At 41.7% G+C, this 23043-nt stretch overlaps 1 protein-coding gene across 1 annotated transcript; it reads left to right on the top strand.

The window, feature by feature from the left end:
• The first annotated feature begins 5855 nt into the window (after window positions 1–5855).
• On the top strand, window positions 5856–21166 carry gpa33.S (glycoprotein A33 (transmembrane) S homeolog). The gene is made up of 7 exons (XM_018248971.2): window positions 5856–6067; window positions 11967–12115; window positions 12636–12849; window positions 13415–13579; window positions 14128–14244; window positions 17834–17960; window positions 20467–21166. Exons 1-7 carry the CDS (start codon window positions 6022–6024, stop codon window positions 20672–20674), a joined length of 1026 nt encoding a protein of 341 aa, XP_018104460.1. The 5' UTR covers window positions 5856–6021; the 3' UTR covers window positions 20675–21166.
• The last annotated feature ends 1877 nt before the right edge of the window (window positions 21167–23043 follow it).

The following is a 23043-nucleotide window of genomic DNA, read 5'->3' as shown; positions in this document are numbered from 1 at the left end:
CACAGATACATACGGCATATACTGACCATAACCACAGTCATCCGGGAAAATAACTGTCATTGTGCCGCCGACACCGGAACATTTATTGATTTTCCTACTGTGATGCAATTGGCGCTGCTGACCGATTTATCTGCTGCACCGCAGGTTGGTGCTTCCCCATTTAACCATTTCCCTGCTGCACAGCAGAACAAAGCACAGGGCACTGATGGAGGACATGTGAATTCCTGACAATGGGTTCTTATGGGAAGACTCGTCGCTACGAGGAATCAACGATTTGACGATCAGCGCCTGGGAATGAGACATCACATTGGGTTCCATGGGGGGAGGATATTTGCTCTAAAGGAGAATTTGTTTAGTTTAGAAAGTCTCATTTATCTTTTCTATAAGAGGGTGGTAATGCAGGAAGACCTTTAACCCACAACTCCAGCTATTGATGAACTACAACTCCCTGCTGCAACCTTGTATGTCATGTAAATCTAACAGATGACAAAATAATATACTCCCTCAGTGATGATATGTGTTTTATTCCCCCAAGGGGCCCCTCAAGGCACTAGTTAGGGTTGCCACCTGGCTGGTATTTTACTGGCCTGGCCGGTTAAAATGATGCATGATCCCAATGTTATTAATAGGGAAAAAACTGCAAGAATATAGGAACGCCGGTATTTTTTTCCTGAAAAGGTGGCATCCCTAGTACTAGTATTTGGCTGAAAGAAAACAGAGACAGTTAAGGGGGGGGGGGGTAATGACTACTTAAGGCATACATCCCAACTTTCTGGAAACGGAAAGGGGGACAAAAAAATTTGGCGTGCAGAGCGAGGCGAAAATCTTTTCACCACGCCCCTTTTTGCAGCCTAATTACCACGTCCATTTTACAAGATGTGGCAGGTTATAAAAGTTTGAACACATTTCTGTCGTTTTTATATTTTATTACAGTTTTACTAATGAAGGTGAATTGCCCTTTAAGCTGTGAGTCTAACTTCTCCCAAGGGAAATAACTGTTACAAATGTATCTTAAGTATCTATTCTGAGCTCTCTCTGCCAAGAGCCAATTAAGTGAGAAACATTGCATCTTTTTTGGCTGTTCAGTGCAGAGAAATAGGGACTTTTGGGTACAAACGCAGAACTGCGGGTTGAGTGGTCAAAAGAGGGACTGTCCTACTCAAAACGGGACAGTTGGGAGGTATGCTTAAAGGGGACCCGTCACCCAAAAAAATTATTCAAAATCCTATTTTATCACATTAGTCAAGCAAAATGAACTTTAATTACACTATATAAATTATTTGAATCTTGTTTCCTTCAGTCTGGGAATTCAAAATGATAGCAAGCAGGCAGGCGCCATTTTGTGCACACTGTTATTAAGACAAGTCTTGCATCATCTCAGAATCTTGTTTGTGCACCAGAATGGGGGACCCGGTGTCCATTCCCATGCACTGGTTACATAATTAAATGTGTGGAATGTGTGGAGAGCAGTGACATGTAGGAAGTACTAAATGGAAAGCGAAAGTAATTGTCTGCCCCGCCTCTATGCCCATGGCATAGAGGAGGGGCAAACAATATTTGATTGACAGCTGAGATGTTTAAATGAGCTTACAACAGCTATAAATGCTTTAATAAAAAATAGAAATTGGATTTCATGTTTAATTTGAAAAGGACTTTTATTATACAGATTTTTGTGTCTGGGTGACAGGTCCACTTTAAGGGGTGGAGCAGTAATAAGTGCTCAGGTGCTTCTTTTACCAGCACCCAATTCTCCCAATCAGTCAATGCAATAAATAATAGGGCCATGGGCAGTGGTGTAACTAGAGTGCACCAGGTCCTCCTGCAAAAAAATCTTCAGGGGGCCCAGTGCACTCCAATCCCAATCCTCCCACCCACTCCCCACCCCAACTTGTGTCCCCCGTCCTCACCAGTAAGAGAGCGCGGCTGGGGAGGAGAGAGTTTTCTATTAACTATAGAGAAAGCAGACCCTGGGCCCCTCTGGGACTACGAGGTCTGTTCCAGTTACTGCACTGGCAATGGGGGTTCCAGGGAGTAATGGCCAGTCCACCTGCCCCAGCTCCCCAAGACTCACACATGAGTTAATAGGAGTGACCAGGGGCACCATAAGAAATATGGGGTTCCACATACTACAAAATTGGCATGGTATTCCCCCCAGTTATTAGCAACTAAACCCATGAGCAGAGGGCCCTGCCACCAAGTAGAATGTGACTCCCCACTATGCCTGAAACCAAAACTCCAGTCATTGGGCAGATAATGATCCAGTCCTGGATTTGTTTAAACACAATTCTTTCTCACTCTAAATGGGAACATGAAATAAGAATCATTATCCCCCTAATGCTATGGGATTAGCCATTTGCTAATGGGCGTATATAATATTCTATGCACTTGAGAGGCCACAATGGGATCAACCTGCAGTATAAAAGGCAGGTTTATGGGAGATTACAAGTGGCCAATCATCATATCCCTCCCATTAAACCCCCCCTAGCGCAGGAATTATCCAGGGACTGGGCAAAGAGAGAAGATATTTGGCTGCAATACCGGGAGCAGCCAGCAGATGGTATTGCTGGTGACATGCTGACAAGCTGTTTTTAAAAAATACAGAAGACAAATCCACAAAAAAAGAAGTTGTGCTGCTACTGCTATTTTGTTTAATGAGTCAGAACAAGAGAAAAGGAAAGGACAGACAGACACTGCTTTTAATAACAATCTACATATTGTTGGATACATGTATATTGGAAAGTTGCTTGGAATGATACCTCTATACCAGTTCTGTGTAAAGCCGCAGAGCAGACTGCAGATTCCTGCACGGGTCCAACAAGACGACCCGCCACCCATTATGCCCCACCACCCAGACTCACTACCCGACCCAGCCAGAAAAGAGCTTGCTTAGCCCCTGGCGCCCACAAATACTAGACTTGACATCACTTTTAATTGGAAGTGGCATCTCACGGGACCCTGATGAGAAATCTTTCCACAAACTCAGGAGTGGTTAGGAGAGACCAGTCCTGCAAGAAAGCCGGGTATCCAGATGGGTTACCCATCGACTACCCGCACAATTTCTGCCCAAAACTAGGGGTGCCACCTTTTCTGGGAAAAAATACCGGCCTTACTATATTTTTTATCTATATCCTTATTAATAACATTGGGATCAACCACCATTTTTACCAGGCAGGCCGGTGGCAACCCTACCCAAAACCCAACCACATTGCGGGTATTCCGCGGGTACCTGACCTCTACTGCAAAGCAAACAAACAACTCAGAGACAGAACACAGTCCTGTTTGGATCGTTCCAATGGAGCTCTGTCTGGGTTTAACTGGGCAGACCTAAGCACGACCCATTCAGTCCAGACTGAACCCCCATTCAACAGCCACAGGGGTGATTTTCCAAATTGTGTCATTTTTGTGGCTATTCTGCAGGTACTTGTCCTGGTGCAAGACTCTGCTCTCCAGTACCAGGTTCCGGGCTGGGCTTTATTTAAGCTTTGCAATACTTTGGGTTCTGTGAAGGGGATACAAAGCCCTGGTGTTCTGTTTATTTTTTTCTATGTTTTCGATTTGACACCGGGAAATGGAACACATTATTCATGTGAGACTCGTACTAAATGGGGTATAGGGCGCCACGCCTAACATATTATACTTATGGGCACAACAAGTGCAGATTTAGGGCTCTATGGGAGAAGGAGTGTTTCCCATAAATCACAGAGAATTTCTTGGCTGGGTCATTTCATTCTGTAGAGATAATGACCCTTCAGTATAAATGTCATATCCTCTATTTAGGGGCATAAAGGGGGCTGGGGGTATCTATGGGCCCTACTCAATTGCTCAGAATTGATTGATAGCCCCGGGGGCAGAGATGAGGCACAGTTTATTATTAGACAGATGGGGAGGGTACGTCACACCCAGGTTTTGGGGTAGATCTATTGCTGCTTCTCACTGCACCTGGAAGTGTATAATTGTCCCCTGCCGGATTTAGGGTCCATTGTGTGGAACTGAGACATATGTCCAATGCTTGTACCCAGGGGTGTAGCAACAGAACCAGCAGGAGGGGTGTCAGGGATTGTATGAAATAAACCACCCACTCCAAGGATTTATGTGCCCAGATTAGAGGGGGAAAGTGGGGTTGTATATAAAGGTATCAGGGCATATAATCTATTATTTGCTTATATATATATTATATATCATTTGCTTTCTGTATATACACAAGGGGTTCCCTCCTGTATCTGAGAGGTATCACATCATGATCCCTCCCATCATTCATTGCTGCAGGCCAGACAGTTGTAATAACATTGATGGCATTTGTTGCCTGAAACCAAGTTCTGATTGGCCAGGGTAATTAAATAGTAATGAAAGCAAGGAGACCTGCTGTTTATTTAAAAGGAAACAGGGCTCCTGCTGTTCCCAGGAGACACTGCCTAATAATAAAATAATAATATTCAGTTTCAAGCATCAGCTGGTGGCGCTGTTCTGTTGCAGCCAATGGAAATTATTTAGCTCCTAGTGAAAGAGTCCACATGTGGTAGTGCAAGTGGATATTAACCTTTTCAACACAGAATCTTAAGGTGGCCATACACGGGCCGATAAAAGCTTCCGACCACTTCCCCAATCGAGATCTGTATCGGATGGGATGAAAAATCCCGTCGGATCGCGGTCGCATCTATTCGTTGATGCGGTCCCGCAATCCGACCGCCCATTACTATTCGTTAGGATCCAATCGTTAGGCCTTAGGGCCCACAATTGGATCAGCCCGATATTGCCCACCTCAGTGGATCTCTCCGTGTATGGCCACCTTTAGTCAGTAGGAGGTTTTTAAGATAAAGAATTTATTTTCTGGGACATTCAGACTTGCACTGATGAATAGCTGCTGTTGCATCACAAGAATCTCAGGCAACGGAAGAGCAGGTAAGTGAGTGCCCATATTCTGCCCTAATTTTGCCCCTTCCCATGCAACTTGTGCCCGCTGGACTGCAATTTACTGAGTGCATCACATCTTCCCACCTGCATTGGGTGCAGTTAGTTTGAGAAGGAATGCTGCATTTTGGGTAAAATAAAGTAGCGCTAACTAGACCAATTGTTTGCACTTTGCGCTCCTTTAGTAAGGGCACTTACACACGGGCGGTTTTTCCTGCACTCCCCTACGGCTGAACGGAAAAACCGCCCGTGTCTAAGAGCCCTTAAAGAACACTTCACTCACAATATTGCTTCCAGGTTTATGATTTTTTTTGTTGCGCTTAAAGAGGTGGTTCATCTTGAAGTCAACTTTTGGTATGTTATAGAATGATCAATTCTAAGCAAGTTTTCAACTGGTTCATTGGTTCATCTTCATTATTTATTTTTTATAGTTTTGAAATGATTTGCCTTTTTTCTGACTCTTTCCAGTTTTCAAATAAGGGGTCACTGACTCCATCGAAAAAACAAATGCTCTGTAAGGCCACAAATGTATTTCCATTTCCATTTTTTATTGCTCATCTTTCTATCCAGGCCTCTCCTATTCATATTCCAGTCTCTTATTCAAATCAGTGCAATTTGGACCCTAGCAACCAGATGGCTGAAATTGCAAACTGGAGAGCTGCTGAATAAAAAACGAAATAACTCAAAAACCCCAAATAATAAAAACTAATTGCAAATTGTCTCAGAATATCACTATCTATATCATGTTAATGTAAAGGTGAACAACCCCTTTAAGTGACTGCCCTAATTTTCACCGAGCCTTGGCCAGAGTATATCACTTTAAATAGCAGTGTTGTCCGTGTTCTTGCATTGTGCTCTTACTTCCCCTTTCTATTTGCTCAGAGGCGACTTACAAATGCAGCCAGTGAGGGAGAGAATCCAGAGAGCGAGGAGGGGTTTAGTAAATGCGGAGTGAAATAGGTATAGGCAGGAATCCCTGTGCTGCCATTGGCTAAGCCCTGCAGGTATTCACACAGCAGCAGTGGGTGTGGGAGGGAGAGAACTGCAAGTTTTGGTTTCTGCTGGGAGCCACCATTGCCTGCCCTGGGAACCCACATACGTGAAGCAGCCGGGATGGGGACACAGGGATACAGATTGGTGCCTTATTTCCTATGGGCAGGTAAGTGGGATCATTCTACCACTAAGGGTGATTAGGGTGCACCCCACCTTGTCCGTGTTTCTCCTTTAGGTGCCTTTATGTTCCTGCTTGTTTTGTGCTCCGACACGGCTCAATAACAACAGCCACTCGGGTTAGGCACCACTGCTTTAGGAACAGCTAGCTGAGCATGCTGGGAGTTGTTGTTCAGTGTTAGTAATAGAATGTGTGACCCTATTGCACAGCAAAGAGCAGAGGTCAGTGTGTTATTGGTTCAAAATCTAATAGTATCTGTCCTTATCAGTGTATAACTAGTGATAAGAGCTGAGCCGTGTGATACTGCGGCCGGATGTTAATTTGGGCTCATTTCATTCCTGTTTCCTTGTTCCTATAAGAACTGTATCAATTCCAACAGCTGCCTGCAATGAAACTCAGAACTAGATGTATCAATTTAGAACAGTTAACGGAGTCGGCGACCCCCCTCCCAGAGCTGCTTTAGAAGGTGAAAAATTACACTTTACACTTCGATATTAGAAAAAACGTACACTTCGATATTAGAAAAAACGGTCACACATAAAAAAAAGAAAGTTATTTAGAAAAAGTCATTATTTCTGGTTATCTATCTGAAAACAACGAGTTGTTTGAAGGTGAACAACCCCTTTAGGTTTAATTCACATGAGGAGATTCGGGGAGATTTTGTTGCCCGGCGACTAATCGCCTCGTCTTCTGAGCGACAATCTCCCCGAACTGCCTCAGCGTGTTTTCCCATAGGCTATAATGAAAAGTCGCCTGCGCTAATGCACACACAGCGATGACTTTGGGCGACTATGGAAAAACGCATCGCCGCACCAGGCGCGGCAACAAAATCTCCCCAAATCTCCTCATGACGACTAATCGCCTCATCTTCTGAGCGACTATCTCCCCGAAGTGCCTAAGCGTTTTTTCCCATAGGCTACAATGAAAAGTCGCACGCAGCGATGCATTCGCCGTGTGTGCATTAGCGCAGACGACTTTTCATTGTAGCCTATGGGAAAAAAACGCTGAGGCACTTCGGGGAGATAGTCGCTCAGAAGACGAGGCGATTAGTCGCCAGGCAACAAAATCTCCCCCAATCTCTGACAGATAATCGCACCCAATTTTGTCTTTTCCATTGCTGTGTATGGTATAGTGTATAGGTGGGATGTCAGGAGTGCCCATATTTTACTAGTGTAGGGTCTTCTTTTAGTGACGTCCCATTATGATCTACATCCATAATAGCATTGTTAGCATTTTGTATTGCTTAAATATTATATTGATTTATGGGTAATGTTATATTGCTATATTTAAGAATTGTATTATTATACTATTATGATACTATTATGATATTATTATTATTATTATTATTATAATTATTTCTTATGTAACCTTAACAGAATAAATATCTGAATTAAACAGAAGGGTGATTTAGACAAGCTGTAGATCTAAAGACTAGACAGTGTCTTGATATCTACTGATCACCAGCTAAAAGTCTAACTTGTAGACCCCAATCTACCTTTTGGGCACCCCTGGTGTATGGGCAGGATCTGGGGCCCCTTATGCTGAATAAGGAGTTTCTTGCTGAAGGCTATCAGGGGGTGTTAGGTTTTGCTGAAGGGCCAGGCAGCACTGTATAGATAGATTTATGCCTTGCTTACTACTTTGCCCCGGCCCCTCTACAGGCCTCTGTACATACATAAACGACACTACGGATAAGGAATTTTCTTGCCCCAATGAGAATGTGTAAGGCAGTCAGGAGTTCTGTAACCATACTGTGCCCCAAGCCAAGTTATTTAGGTCACAGAACCCCCTCAGTGACTTCTAATATCCTTATCATTTACAGTAGGGGGTACATTATCTCCTATAATACATGAGTGATACTCAGAGTTCCCTGTATAACTCAGCCTGCAGCCTTGTGCCTTTATATGGCCACAAAACCCCTCAGTGACTTCTAATATCCTTATCATTTACAGTAGGGGGTACATTATCTCCTATAATACACGAGTGATACTCAGAGTTCCCTGTATTTCTTCTGCATCTTTGTACTTTTCTTCAGACCTGGGCAGGTGCATGTACAATAGAGTAAAAAAGCCTGATGGGGGTAACATTTTGGCACCCCTCCCCTGTGTTTATGCTGTTAGTTCTACTTAAAATATGTAAAAGATGGTCCAATAATAATAATTAATGAAGTCAAACCCTCCAGGAAACAAACACAAGTCTGTGGTTTTTGCATAAATTGAGTTGGAAAAACATTTACCGTAGTTTCAGACTGTGTCTCACGCGTACATTTTAGTTGTTACACTAAGTGAAATGCCACCAGCAAAGAATGCAGAACTACACAAATATAGAAATATACAACAGCACGAAGGGGACAATTAGCCTGAGAATGGCCAAATGTTTTTGCCTCTCTCGCAGCTGCTCTATGTACATATCAAAGGTAGCTGGGAGTTGACAGCAGCCATGTGTATTTTTGTGGTCATAAAACTCTGCAATAAAAATTATAATCAAATTCCAGTTTAATGTCTTACAAATAGGACTCCCTGTACTGGGATCCAGCTGGCTGCAACTCCAAGAGACCTGGGCAATATTTCCCTCTGTAACAGGCCCCTGTGTTAAATCCTTATAAATCTTCCCCCAGCAGCAAAATGATTCCCTCGGGCCATGACTCCCAACTGCCGTTCTTTCATTTCCACCCACAGTCGCTGTGTAATAAGAGTGGAGCTGCCATAGTGTTTCCCTGTGTGCCGAGAGGGTATGGGATATATAGATACCTGCAATTCCAGAATGGGAAGGGATCAGTTATATGAGATAATGATCAGGGGTGTAAAGCTGGCCATAGACGTGCAGATTTACCTTAACATCGGATGAACAATCGCTGCCATCTCCTGACCTGCCAATAACCATTCAGATCAAATAAAGTAGAAAAAGAACAGATTCGACAATATTCTGCCCCTGACAGCAATCATATGAAAGTTATGTCCGACAAAAGCTGGCGACAGTCTTCAACTAGGGATGCACCAAATCTACTATTTTGGATTCGGCCGAACCGCCGAATTCTTTGTGAAAGATTCGGGCAAATACCGAACCGACCCCTAATTTGCATATTCAAATTAGGGTTGGGAAGGGGCAAATTTTTTTACTTCCTTGTTTTGTGACAAAAAGTCAGTCATTTGTGAAAGTTCTCATTCATCCAGGTCATCTATAGAAATAAGTCAAATCAACTGGACTTGCTGTGTTTTTTTTTCTTTTTTCTTGAAGACGTTACACCAGTCATCAAACTGGCTTTCTCAATTCAGAATTGAGAAAAAAATTTTGTGAAAACCTTCAAATTTCACAATTTTTTTTGTGAAAATGTCAGAATTTCAAGATTTTTTCGTGAAAACGCCCGAATTTCACGTTTTTTTGAGAACTTTCCAATTTCATGATTTTTCGCAAATTTTTCGCCGTTTCGTGAATTTTGCGGGAAACCAACTGTCTAGTTTCATTAACCAGGTGCAGCCCAAGAGACGTTCAACACTATTTTCTAATAGGAAACGGGGTACACAACTGCTCCGGGGCCCCATAGATTGCAGAGGGCCTTTTATTGATTATGGTTTGTTTGTAAAAAAGAAAAAATAAATGAAATAGAAACCTATGAAAGGGTGCAAATGATTTTGCTGTGGGCCCAGTATGATCTACGTTTGTCTCCATCATATCGTTGCCTGATAACTAACAGGACTCACTAGGAATTCTGTACCCTGTAAATAAAGTTTAGAGACTGGGGGGCATTCATGGGCAGCTAAGAGATCAGCATGGTGGCCACTATGGGCACAGAGGGGTGCGATTACTCTCAGACACTATTCAGTCAATTAGTAGAAGGTGCTGGGCTCAGAATCCTGTGTTATTTCCTATAACTGGTGGCCACCAGCTTAGTGAACACCACCCTGATGTGGCTAACACAGACCGATCCCCCCCCAGTCACCAGCCTGCAGCACCCATGCTTGGGACAGTGTTTCAGAGGTTGCAGTAATAAACAGGATTACACAATGGTGATAAGAGCCACAGTAGCAAAAGACCCGACCTGGATTTTACCTGCTGCCTGACTTGATCCCAATAACCTCGGGCTTAGCTTTCTACGTTTCCAGGATAACTGTACCTGTGAAATTATCTTGCAAAGCACAAAAGCTAGTGGATTCCACGGCCTTAGGGGGACAGGTGAGGGGCACCAACCAGAAAAACCTGAATTTTTCCCAGTAAATAGATCCATTCTCAGTGTTCCGCGCCTCTCCCAGTCTCTCAGCATGACATGCATTGATTCTGCTGTGTAACTTGTCTTGTGTTCCGCCGATTAGCAACGTGTGTGGCCTAAAGAATAATTCCATTGGTTTTAATGAGGGCTCCACACAGGGAATTGGCTGGGAACAATCCGTTTCACTGGAAATGCTGTATATAAAAAAACTTCTGCAAGTCATTTGGCCTTTTGGGGTTTTTCCCATACAATGTCCTTTGCCCGGCACCCCTAAGGCAATTCTGGCAGTGCAAAGTTTCAGCAGTCTTCTCTTAACGATATTAAAGGATAAATAAACCTTTAAAATAAGTGTAAAATTGACGAGGGTGCTTTTCTAAGCACTTTTGCAATTGATATTGTTTTTCTTTAATTCCAAGATAATAATAATAATTCCAGAAGAATAACACTCGTCAGTTATACATTCACTTATTTTAAAGGTTTACTTATGACATTGCATTCTGGGAGTCGATCCCACTCATGAAATTGCTCCATCTGCGCTTGGCACTTATCCCTATACTTAAACAAGGTGTTTAGACATGAATAATAAAGTCTGAAGTGCCCAACCCAGTCACATGATTGTGTCCAGCAGGACCGTGCCCGGACTTTATTTGGGGCTGTGACTCACATAAGCAGTATCACTATCATTGTGTCACTGTTTCACAAACACTCTCCTACTCACACACACACAGTTTAATTCTTATGACTCTTCCTCCTATAACTGAGCAGCACTGAGTGAGACAAAGGCACTTCATGCAAAACATATATACCACAGGCAGCAGGAGTGCAGTGTCCCCACCCAGTTAGGGGCCCAAGGCTATGGAAGGGGCCCCACAGAGATCTGAAGGTCCATTTTTTGGGCTGTAAAACAAGCAGGGGATGTGAGAAGGAGATTAGATTTTGACAAATTATGGGTGTCATCTGGATATAATTGGGGCAGATTGTGAAATGCAGTTGGCATTTTTTTATTCTGTCCCTATCATTCTTAATTGGAAGAACTCACCACTCAGGGGGTGTAAGTAGTATCGGGGGCATGATTACTAATTCTGGCCGGCAGCATTCGTTTCCTACCTTCTGTGATTTGGAATTACCAAAATCAGCTGATCATTCCTCATGGAACTGTAGTTTTAAGGTGGCCATACACTAGAGTTGCCACCCGGCCGGTATTTTAACGGCCTAGCCGGTAAAACACCTGCCAAGGCTGGGGCCGGTATTACAAATTTACCAGCAATGCAGTTGCTGGTAATTTGTAATACCCTTTAAAAAAAGCCCCTGGCCTGCCCCCAATTCGCACAGAACTTACCTTTTTTCCAGCGCTGCGGACATCTCTGCGATGTTGCTCTGCCCCTTTTTGCAGGACACCACGTAGCACCGCCCTTTTGCATCACAGACCGCCCCCTTTTGGTGCCCGCCCCCCACTGGCCGGTAATATTTTTTAGTAAAGGTGGCAACCCTACCATACACGGGCAGATTAAAGCTGCCGATACCGGCCCTTTAGCATATCGGGGAAATATTCGCTCGTTTGGCGACCTCACCAGGCCACTTTTAGAGACTGGAGACCCTGTGGCTGCAGGGGGCCCAGTTGTAGTGTAGAGGCTTTAATGAATGAGCACTCATAAAAACTCCTGTTTGTTTATTTTTCAGTTCTGGTGACAGTCTCTGCCATTACTGTAGACACGCCAACAAAAAAAGTTGAAGCCGCTAGAGGGAAGAACGCCACATTACTGTGCACCTACCAAACCATTGCAGATAAAAGTGGCAGCATTGCTGGCTGGAAAAAATTTGATACCCAGGTAAATGTTATTTGACTTTCCTTCAGTTGCTATGTATACCTTGCTTTGTTACCCTATCCCATTATCTGTCATCTTATAGCTGCCATAACTAAAGGATAACTGTTACCCCAAATGTTTTTATATATCTGTAACCTTGTTATGAGCTAAGGGGGCCCAGCCTGAAGGCCAGTTAGGGGGAGATTTGGGGTTAGTGCTTATTTGTGCCCTGGGTACCCCTGGAACTATAGCAGGGTGACTGTTAGCTCATAACAAGTTTACGGATTTATAAAAACATTGGGGTAACAGTCATCCTGCTATAGTTCCAGGGGTACCCAGGACACAAATAAGCACTCACCCCAAATCTCCCCCTAACTGGCCTAGCTGATGGTTGAAATCAGGTTCACATGAAATAATAGCCAGCAGGATACATGGTATTTTCCTATACAATGCTCATTTCTGCTCAAATTCCATTTCATTTGGATCAGAGTAAAATTAAGAGTAAATAAAAGACATTTAACATCTGTGTTTTTTCTGTTTATAGGATGAGGTTATCACCTACTATTTAGGTAGTGATTCCACCTATGGAGATGCTTACAATGGAAGGGTGTCCTTTACTGGTGACCCGGGTGCTAATAATGTAGGGATCACCATTACTCAACTTACTATGCAAGACAACGGCACGTACCAGTGTGAAGTCATCATCCCCAAAGATCGTAAAGGAACCCCTACTGCCAAAATGGATCTTATTGTATTGGGTAATTATATAACTTTAGGGCAATGGCACACAAGGTTATCCGAGGCACTAGTAGCAGGACCCTGCAATTATATAAAGGATAAGTAAACCTTTAAAAGTAGTGAGTATGAAATTAATGAGAGGGCTATTCTAAGCACTTTTGTAATTTACATTCATTATTTATTTTTCTTTAAAAGATATTAAGGGATACATGTACTGTTAATATGAATGAATTTTGTTACAACACCACCACCTGCTGGTCAGTTGCTGGTCAGAGCAGCCTTTCTTTAGAATAGCTTAAAATAGCACACTCGTCAATTTTAGTCTCACTACTTTGAAAGGTTTACTTATCCTTTAAGGAAAAGAGGAGGTGGTGGGAGGGTATTGGTGAATTTGTGTTATTTATACACACAAGGACTCACAGTACTGAAAGGAACTGATGATGCTACTTATTGCTTTTCCCTGTTGCTATTATGCTTTATATGCACAATACCTTGAAAAAATTACATTATTTTGGGTCATAAAGTGGTCATTTCCGTACATAGACTCATGTATTTCAATATTCTAATGGGTTTATGTTTTTGCAGTGGCCCCTACCAAACCCATCTGTGGCATCGAAGGGAGCTCCGAATATGGGCAAGACATCAAACTGAAATGCAACTCTGTAGAGGGATCTCCAGTCCCAGACTATCAGTGGACAAGTTACTCACCCCAGAATATGCCAAGGCAACTGCCACTAACATCAGTAAGGGGTAAGTTCTTGGGGGGGGGAGGGTTTGTTAATGAACTGGGCTCAGGGGTGCACTGGCTTAAATCTCTACACCTGAACTCCCTCACTGATATTATTAACAGACAAGTGACAGCTGCATACAGGAAGGGACAGACAGTTTGTTTCCATAGCAATTATATGTCGGAGCTTGCACTTATTATTCAGCAGCATTTTGCGCCAGCATCCAAAAAATGGACGCCAGCGTCAAAAACGAGAGGCAGGTGCCGTTTTGCTAATTTTTCACAGTTTCGGAAATTTTGCGGGAAATTCGCAAATATTTCGGCGAAGCAAAATTCCCCAAATTCGACCCATCACTAATCACTGGCAAAAATATCCAAATTGTGAACATGTTATAAAACTGTGGGGGTAATTGTAGTGATAATAACTTTCTATTGCAAAGACGTTCAGTGAAATGTGCGTTTTTATCTCTGGAATTAGAACTCACCATTCTATGGGGCAATGGGAACTGCACTTTGGTGAATCGATCTCTATAAACTCTTTATTCTTTGTTTCCTCTTTTACCCTGTGTAGATGGAAGTGATCTGACTCTGAAGAACATCTCGGCCGACACCTCCGGCTACTATATCTGTGTGTCAAAGAACAAAGTTGGGGAAGAGTCCTGTAATATCACAGTAGCAGTGATGCCACGTAAGGAATTCCTCTTGTGAATAGCTTTGGAACTTATATATATATATATATACACACATACATACATACATACATACATACATAGTTATAGTTATTGTAGTATCCTATAATCCCCCACAACACATTTCAGTTCTCCTTTAACCGTTGTCATCACACGACGTGTATATTCACATGAAGTCATCAAATGATGTATGAATTAAAAAAAGCACCAATCAGTGAGCAGTGTTAATTAACGTGAACATATTTGCATAGTAAATTTAGTACAGGTATGGGACCTGTTATCCAGAATGCTTCAGACCAGGGGTTTTCCGGATAATGGATCTTTCCGTAATTTGGATCTTCATACCTTAAGTCTAGTAGAAAATCATATAAACATTAAATAAACCCAATAGGCTGGTTTTGCTTCCAAATAGAATTAATTATATCTTAGTTGGGATCAAGTACAAGCTACTGTTTTATTATCGCAGAGAAAAAGGAAGTTATTTTTAAATATTTGGATAATATGGAGTCTATGGGAGACAGGCCTTCCGTAATTCAGAGCTTTGTGGATAACGGGTTTCTGGAAAATGGATCCCATACCTGTACATCTGCAAGTACTTGTTCAAACCCTAGAAAATTTTAAAACATATACTTAAAAAAAAATAATAGAAGTGTAAAAATGGGATTTAAAAGTAGCCATAAACGGCTACGTCGCCACTGGTAACATAAAGCTCTATAGAGGGAATACCATAACATATCTATACTGGTAGTGTCACATCAGAAAATAAAATCAGAAAAGAAACAAAGTCAACAAACTTAAAATTAGGTCCAAAGGTAAACACATCTTGCAATGGTATAGAATTGCCACCGTATAGCCAAATATTCATCAATCATATTAATACAGTATTTATTCAATGACATCTCTCATTAGAATTCATATTCACTTCAATTTCGCTGGCCTAAACCATTGCTGATGGACAAGAAATATTCATAGTTTTAATAATCTATCACTAGGGCGGTATCTCTTCATATAAAGGTATTCAATCAATTTGCCAGAAAACATGGATAATACCATATAATCCATCAAAATCCCCATAGGCAAAACAGCTACCAATGAGAAATAATCTTATTAAGAAAGTGCAAAGTAGTGCAAAAATGTGCAAATAATATGACACACATTTTAAACTACCAACAGGTTTCAAAATTAAAACCTTCAAAAAATCTGTCACGATTGTATCATTAAACCATTTCTAAAAAGCATCCTACCGTTGAATCAGGGAGCTTCTGCTTGTAGAATGGCATTAACCAGAAGCCACAATGGGGATCCACCGGATGAATTTCTATGCTCTCTTCTATAGCTGGTGTTGAGACAAGTATGGGCAAATTTTTTGGCTTGTTTCACCGCGGAAATGACGGCCATATACTTGTATGGTGTAGTGCGACAAAAAAAAAAAAAAGACGCACGTCAAAAAAAAAAAACGGCGCGCGACAAAATTTTTTTGACGCCCGTAGACATTTCACAAATTTTTTACAAAACGGGTCAAATTCGCCCATCCCTACACATAATTATTTTAGTTTTGAAAAGACTTATCTACAAATGACAGGCATGGAAATGGGGTCCAATGTGGCCCCCTCCTATGCTAATCTATTTATGGATTTTTTTTAAAAGAAATATATTTTTTTCTGAATGTGTGTGTATTTGTATATGTATGTATGTGTATATATATATATATATATATATATATATATATATATATATATATATATATATATATATATATAAAAATAATTTTCTGAATTTTCAGCTCTCTCCAACACCCCCCCCCCTCCAGTTTTTGGGCTTATCCTGGAATTTCCATTGTTAAGTGACCCATATCAATCCGTGCCAATTCAGAGACTATTGGGGCAATGCAATAAAAGTCGCAATGAGCAAAAAACAGCACAAATAAGAATAAAAAGTCTCATTTTGCAATGTAATACTCTTCCTTAAACTGTTTTTACATTGGGAATTTTAATTGCGCATTACGAATTTTAATTGCACATTGCTTGAAGGTGTCGTAATCTTTTGGAGCAAACGTGAAAACTTTTTCATTAAGAAGTTTTATTATATTCACTTGTAAGGTGATCGAAATGACATGTATGAAATTGAATGGGAATAAGTATTTGAAATGTGCATTAATGATGTTGTGGATGAAAAGTATTGCAATATTTAACATTGGTGTAATTACAAGGGTTATCCACTAGATGGAAATAGTGTTAAGGGTATGTTCAGGAGGTTTCAGGCTGGACAGCACTGGTAAGGCACATGAAGAGAGTATGTGTAGCACATGAAGGAAATGTGTGTACAGTGTGGGAAAACACATGGGGAAGGCATGTCATAGTAATGTTCAGGGCTAAGGGTATAAAGGAAGCTAGCAATAATCAGAAGAGAGAGAGATTGGAAGCAGGACAAGTAGTAAGGTACATATTAAATGGGGCACTAGGTGCCTTAGTCAGTCAGGCAAGTTAGCACGGGTAGCTGATACCCCACCAAGGAGATAGAGGCCTAGTGGCCGTGGCTCGGCCACAGATAGGGAATCAGAGATAGTTAGGACAGTGTGGACAACCCAAGTCGCTTGGTGAAAATTCCTACCCAGAAAAGCCAGGGGCACTGCTGTGGTGGCTCGCTGGCCGAAGGAGGGAGGTGGCACATCGAAAAGTCCTACTGGGCCAGAGGTGGAGGGCTCGTAGGTCGTACGGCGGACTACCTGTCCGGTAGGTGGTGCAATAAAGGCCAAGACTGGGTTCGCAGGTCTGACGTCTGTGGGGCTTGAAAACGTTTGCTGTACCTCTGTGGAATGGTCCTGTATTCATGTTGGAAGCTGTTACATTCCTGAAAGAAAAAGAAGTTCTACAATAAAATCTTCAGTTTTTATATGTTTGGTGCAGTGTGCCCTTTAATACAACTGGAGGGCCCCTTACACACTGCACACTGGCGCTAACTACAACATTTGCAAACCTTCATCTACTGTCGGAAGTGGTCCCTAAACAGTTTCCGGGTTCGCAAAAGCTTTAATAAATTCGCACAGAGGCATAACTTTTTGCATTGCAAATATTTTTTCCGTTACCGACTTTTATTACATTTCCCCCATAAATGTACTATCTATTTGCTTTCAGAATCTACAGGGCCAGGATAATCTTAAGAGGTAAAAACCAAAAACCTGCTGATCACATGGGCCTCTCTTGATTATTTTTCTTCTTGCTCCACTGTTCCAATTCATTAGGAAATAGCATAGTCGTTCTAATCACTGCCCACGGGTTCTTGCTATGGGAAACTGTTGAACATAAAAATAAACAAAAAAAAGTAAAATTGTAAACATATGATAAATCCGGTCTACTGAACTTTCTGTAGGTCTTGATCATTCCATGTTCTTGTACATTGTTCCACATTAATGGTATATTATTTATCTAGATCTAGCTGTGAATTATCATTTATAAATATAATTTACAGTTTAAACCCTCTAGGAGTTTCATGTAAATGTGGGGCCTGACTCGGTCATGGTTTTTGCCATTTCTATGATAAACACAGCAATGCAGCAAATGACATGTATCTGTTGTTGTTTTGGAACAGCTTCAATGAACATTGGTCTCTACGCTGGAATTATTGGAGGAGGTGTCGCTGCGGTCATAGTGATCGGCATTATCGTCTACTGTTGCTGCTGCCGCGATTCTAAAGATAAAGAGGATTACAATATGGCGTAAGTCAAAAATAATGTACAGAATTTCTACCCTACAAACAGGGTCAGACTGAGCCCGGACCTGCTCCTCCGTGGCATAACTAGAGTGCGTCAGGCCCCCCTGCAAAAAAATCTTCAGAGGGGCCCTGCGCACTTTGATCTCCATCTTCCTACCCACTTCCTGTCCCGCCCACTCCCCACCCTGACTCTGCCCATTCCCTGCCCGACTGCTTCCCACTTCCTTGCCGCAGATAAGAGAGTGGCTGGGGAGGAGGGAGTTTTATATTAGCTATAGAGAAGGCAGAGCCCACTGTCCGAGCCTACCTGTTCCCTGGGCTAGAGTCCTGCACGGAACCAATTTGATAAACCTGAACGCAACCCGGACCTGCAACCCGCATACTTACCCGCTTGAACCCGCAAGTACCTTATCTGCAACCCAATATGCTAACTATTAAGAAACAGAAAGTGCTGTCATTGTAAACTGGAAGTGAAATCATTAGAAGTAGGCGTGATCGAAAAAAAAAAAAGGGGTAAAATTCGCTATTGAGAAGACCCCAGACCCGCAAACCCAGAGAACCACCGAACCCCGTCTATATACCGAAACTTCTACCTGCAACCCGCAGGGTACCCGACCCGCTGCAGGACTCTACCCTGGGCCCCCCTGCAATTGTGGGGTTTGCTTCCTCTATAGTTACACCACTGCCCTTAAAGAGATGAACTTGCGGCTGCGCGGCGCAACATTTTTGTGTGGTGTGCCGGGCCCTGGAATTGGTGGTCGGGAGGGGGGGGCTCCGGGACTGCCAAGAGGGACCTTCATTTGCAGCCCTGGTGGGCCCCAAAGACTCCAGTCCGACCCTGCCTACAAACGCTTTGGGGGGGGGGAAAGACTGCATATTTAAGGTGGCCCAGACACAGACTCGGCCCCTCATCATATGCAATTAATCTGGCTGCATAAATGGACCCATATTATACATGCAAACTGATGGCCACATTCTGTCTATGGAACACTTATTGTTAATGGGGTTCAATTTTTTTTACCAAGTTCTCACCCACTTGCCATAGCCAACACCCAGACCCCTTTGAACACTGAAATAGTACGAAGCCTGAGGCCCAGAGCACTTTTGTGAAGCTTGGGTTCCCCCTACTGGTTTGCACAGGGTAGGACAGTCTTTCATTAAGATCTGTTGCAAGGTGAGTGAAGGTGACCATACACAGGCAGATAAAGGATAAGAAACCTTTAAAACAAGTGATTGTAAAATTGATGATGGTGCTATTCTAATCACTTTTGTCATTTACATTGATTATTAATTTTTCTTTCATTCCCAGATATTAAGGGATACACGTACTGTTAATATGAATGAATTTTGCAACAACAGACCTGCTGGTCAGTTTCTGACCAGTCTGACCACCAAGTAGTCAAGGAAGTTGTCAGGAGAAAGAAAGAGGCTGCTCTGATGTTCTTCTGCTTAGGAAAAAAATTAAAAACCTTTCTCAAACCTTTCCTAAGCAGAAGAACATCAGAGCAGCCTCTTTCTTTCTCCTGACAACGTCCTTGACTACTTGGTGGTCAGACTGGTGGGGAAATGTCCAGCAGGTTGCGATGTATTTAACTTGTTTAAAATTTCAAATAGCTTTCTGTGTGTATGTATTTTATTTACTGAATGTCAGGGAGGGATTTAAATCTGCATTTGCCAAGGCGCCCCCCCCCCACTTCCGATGCCTATGCCACCATCTATGGCTTCCCCCAAACATTGCCCCATGTAAGGCTGCATTTAGTGAACCCCCAAGATCTTAATTTGTAATTAGTCACAACTATAGCTGGGCAATATTTTCTAAGGAGACTTATTTGATTGAAAAAAGGCAAACATATCCGAGCCTTGCCCCCTTCACTTAAAGGAGTGGTTCACCTTTAAGATAACTTTTAGGGGCAGGTTTATCAAGGGTCGAAGTGAATTTGAGGGAATTTTCGAAGAAAAAAAAATTCAAAATTCGAAGTAATTTTTTGGACACTTCGACCATCGAATAGGATACTACGACTTTGAATTTACTTTGAATTCGATTTCGAAGTATTTTCAACTTCGAAATTCGACCCTTGATAAATCTGCCCCTTAGTATGTTATAGAATTACCAATTCTAATCTTCCAATTTGTCTTTATTATTTATTTTTTATAGTTTTTGAATTATATGCCTTCTTCTTCTGACTCGTTCCATCTTTCATCTAAAAACAAATGCTTAGTAAGGCTACACATGTACATCTTTCTATTCAGGCTTCTCCTATTCTTATTCCAGTCTCTTCTTCAAATCACTGCATGGTTGCTAGGGAAATTTGGACCCTAGCAACCAGATTGCTGTAATTGTAAACTGGAGCGCTGCTGAATAAAAAGCTAAATAACTCAAAAGCCACACATAATAAAACATGAAAACTAATAGCAAATTGTCTGACTATCACTCTCTACATCATAATAAAAGCTAACTCAAAGGTGAGCAGCCCCTTTAATGCTGTACATCTTATGCTTCCTTACTGCAGATACAGAGAAGAAGAGGAAGAAGAAGCAGAAGAAGACAACCCACGACAACAGAACAGGCAACAGATGCAGAGAAATCAGATGGAGGACTATGAGAAGAATGATGATGATGATGATGAGGGCTACCAGGAGAGCAAACGAGGCACAGGCCCTCCGGTGCCACCAGCTAATCGCAAACCTCACATGATTACTGATTCTGCTGATGCATAATGCACAAAAATAACAAATCTGACTGGGGATTTATTTTTAAATATCAAAAACTTTCAAAAATGACTTTTTTTATTATTTTTTTTTAGCAGCTTAAATTGATACGCATCAACTGGATCCAAAACAAAAGGGTTAATTGAGCAGTGGAGATGCTGTTAATGAATCAGGCCCTGGAGATGTATTTATGTTGGTTTTTAATTAATATCCACAGTTATAGGGGGTGAATACTGACAGACCCCGACCGCTGGTCAGTTTAGAGTATGTGTTGGGATTGCTCATTGGTCAGGCTCCTCCTCAAACTTACATAAACAATTCCCTGCCAGATTTATACTGTATCAATACCTTTGTCATTATGGAATCTCTTTGCATTTTTTAGATTTTCAATATATTTGTTGAATATTAACTGTAAAATGTCTAAATGTGTACATTTTTTGGTTTAAATTAGTTTTTTTTTCTGTAGAAAGAAATGAAAAGTAAAGTTTATATCCAAATATATTCTTGTATCCGTTTTATTGAATTGGCTGTGTAACCCACATCCCTCTGGTGAGACTTGCACACACATATAATAAATACATTTTGTCAATTACTTACTTACAAAATGCCCAGCCCAGGAGCTGTCCAAAGAGAGATCCTAAATCATAGGTATAGAGATGCATTTCATAAATGACGAGAAAAGCCAAGATTCTGTTGGTCAACATTTCTTTCTACTTGTGTGTCTTAAAGGAGAACTAAACCCTAAAAATTAATGTGGCTGAAAATGCCATATTTTATATACTGAACTTCTTGCACCAGCCTAAAGTTTCAGCTTCTCAATAGCATCAATGATCCAGGACTTCCACAGGGGGTCACCTTCTTTAGAAGTGTCTGTGACACTCACATGCTCAGTGGGCTCTGAGCAGCTGTTGAGAAGCTAAGCTTAGGGGTCGTCACGTCACGAAAATTAGGTTGCTCTGTAATATAAGGGCTGATTGTTACATTCTGATGCTAATTGCACTGGTTTCTGTGCTGCCATATAGTAATTATCTGTATTTATTACTAATCAGCCTTATATTGTGACATTTCTATTCTATGTGTACTATTATATTGAGTGGGTCCCTAAGCTCAGTAAGTGACAGCAGCACAGAGCATGTGCAGTGAATCAGCAGAAAAGAAGATGGGGAGCTACTGGGGCATCTTTGGAGACACAGATCTTTACTGCTAAAGGGCTGCGGTTGCCTTGGGCTGGTACAGAAGCACAAAACTTAATGTACAACATTTCTAGCTACTTCTTTAGTTAAGCTTTAGTTCTCCTTTAAAAAAGGTCTCCGAAGCAGACACACATTGGCCAACAATCTTGAATTTTCTTTCACTATATATGAAGTTCTAGTGCATTTCTATTCCTATGATATATGCAAAGTCGAAATAAAATTGCACTTTAATTCAAGGGTTGAACCAAAAAGCGGTAAATGTGTAGTTTACTGAAGTACAGTCTCCTTTGTCATAGTCAATAAATATATATTTATTTATATAAGCTTGACCCCGACCACCATCCCACCTCAGAATAGAGTCCTGCAGCGGGTCGGGTACACGCGGGTTCAGGGCCGCCATTAGAAATCACGGGGCCCCGTACAACAAAATTTTTGGGGCCCCCTGGGCCCCGCCCACACTGACGACCAAGCTCCACCCCATATCCCGCCCACTCCACATCGCAGTTAAAAGACCACACAGACATCAGCGCTAAAAAAGTAACCCCCCCACACAAGTTGTAAAAAGCTATTGATTTTTTTAAAAACATTGGTGGCAGGGGCCCCCTTATAAGTTAAAAAAAACTTAAACAAAAATTTTTTAAAAAAACTAAAAAATAAACAAACATTGGTGGCAGGGGCCCCCTTATAAGTTAAAAACAAATTGGGGCCCCAAAAAAATTTGAAAAAAAAAAAAAAAATTTTTTTGAAAAAAAAAACATTGGCGGCAGGGGCCCCCTTATAAGTTAAAAACAAATTGGGGCCCCAAAAAAAATTTTGAAAAAAAAAAAAAAACTGGTGGCAGGGGCCCCCTTACAAGTTAAAAAAATTAAAAAAAATTTAAATTTAAAAAAAAAAAAAAAAACAATGGTGGCAAGGGGCCCCTTACGAGTTAAAAAAAAAAATTGGGGCCCCAAAAAAAAAGTTTTAAAAAAAAGATTGGAGGCAGGGGCCTATAGAATATTAAAATAATACATTGGTGGCCAGGGGATTAAAAAAAAAAAAAACCACAAACTGGTGTTCAGTAGGATTGAACTCATGGCTTCAGTACTTCCACTTCGCCTCCTTTCGTGACTTCGGGTCTTTTCACCGCTTCAGGACTTCAATTTCGGCTCTTTTCGTGACTTCGGGTCTTTGCGCTGCTTCAGG

Source organism: Xenopus laevis, chromosome 2S (genome assembly GCF_017654675.1).
Source record: "Xenopus laevis strain J_2021 chromosome 2S, Xenopus_laevis_v10.1, whole genome shotgun sequence".
In the NCBI taxonomy this organism is placed as follows: Eukaryota; Metazoa; Chordata; class Amphibia; order Anura; family Pipidae; genus Xenopus; species Xenopus laevis.
The sequence above is the reverse complement of the archived record's forward strand: the minus strand, read 5'-3'. Positions and strand labels throughout refer to the sequence as shown.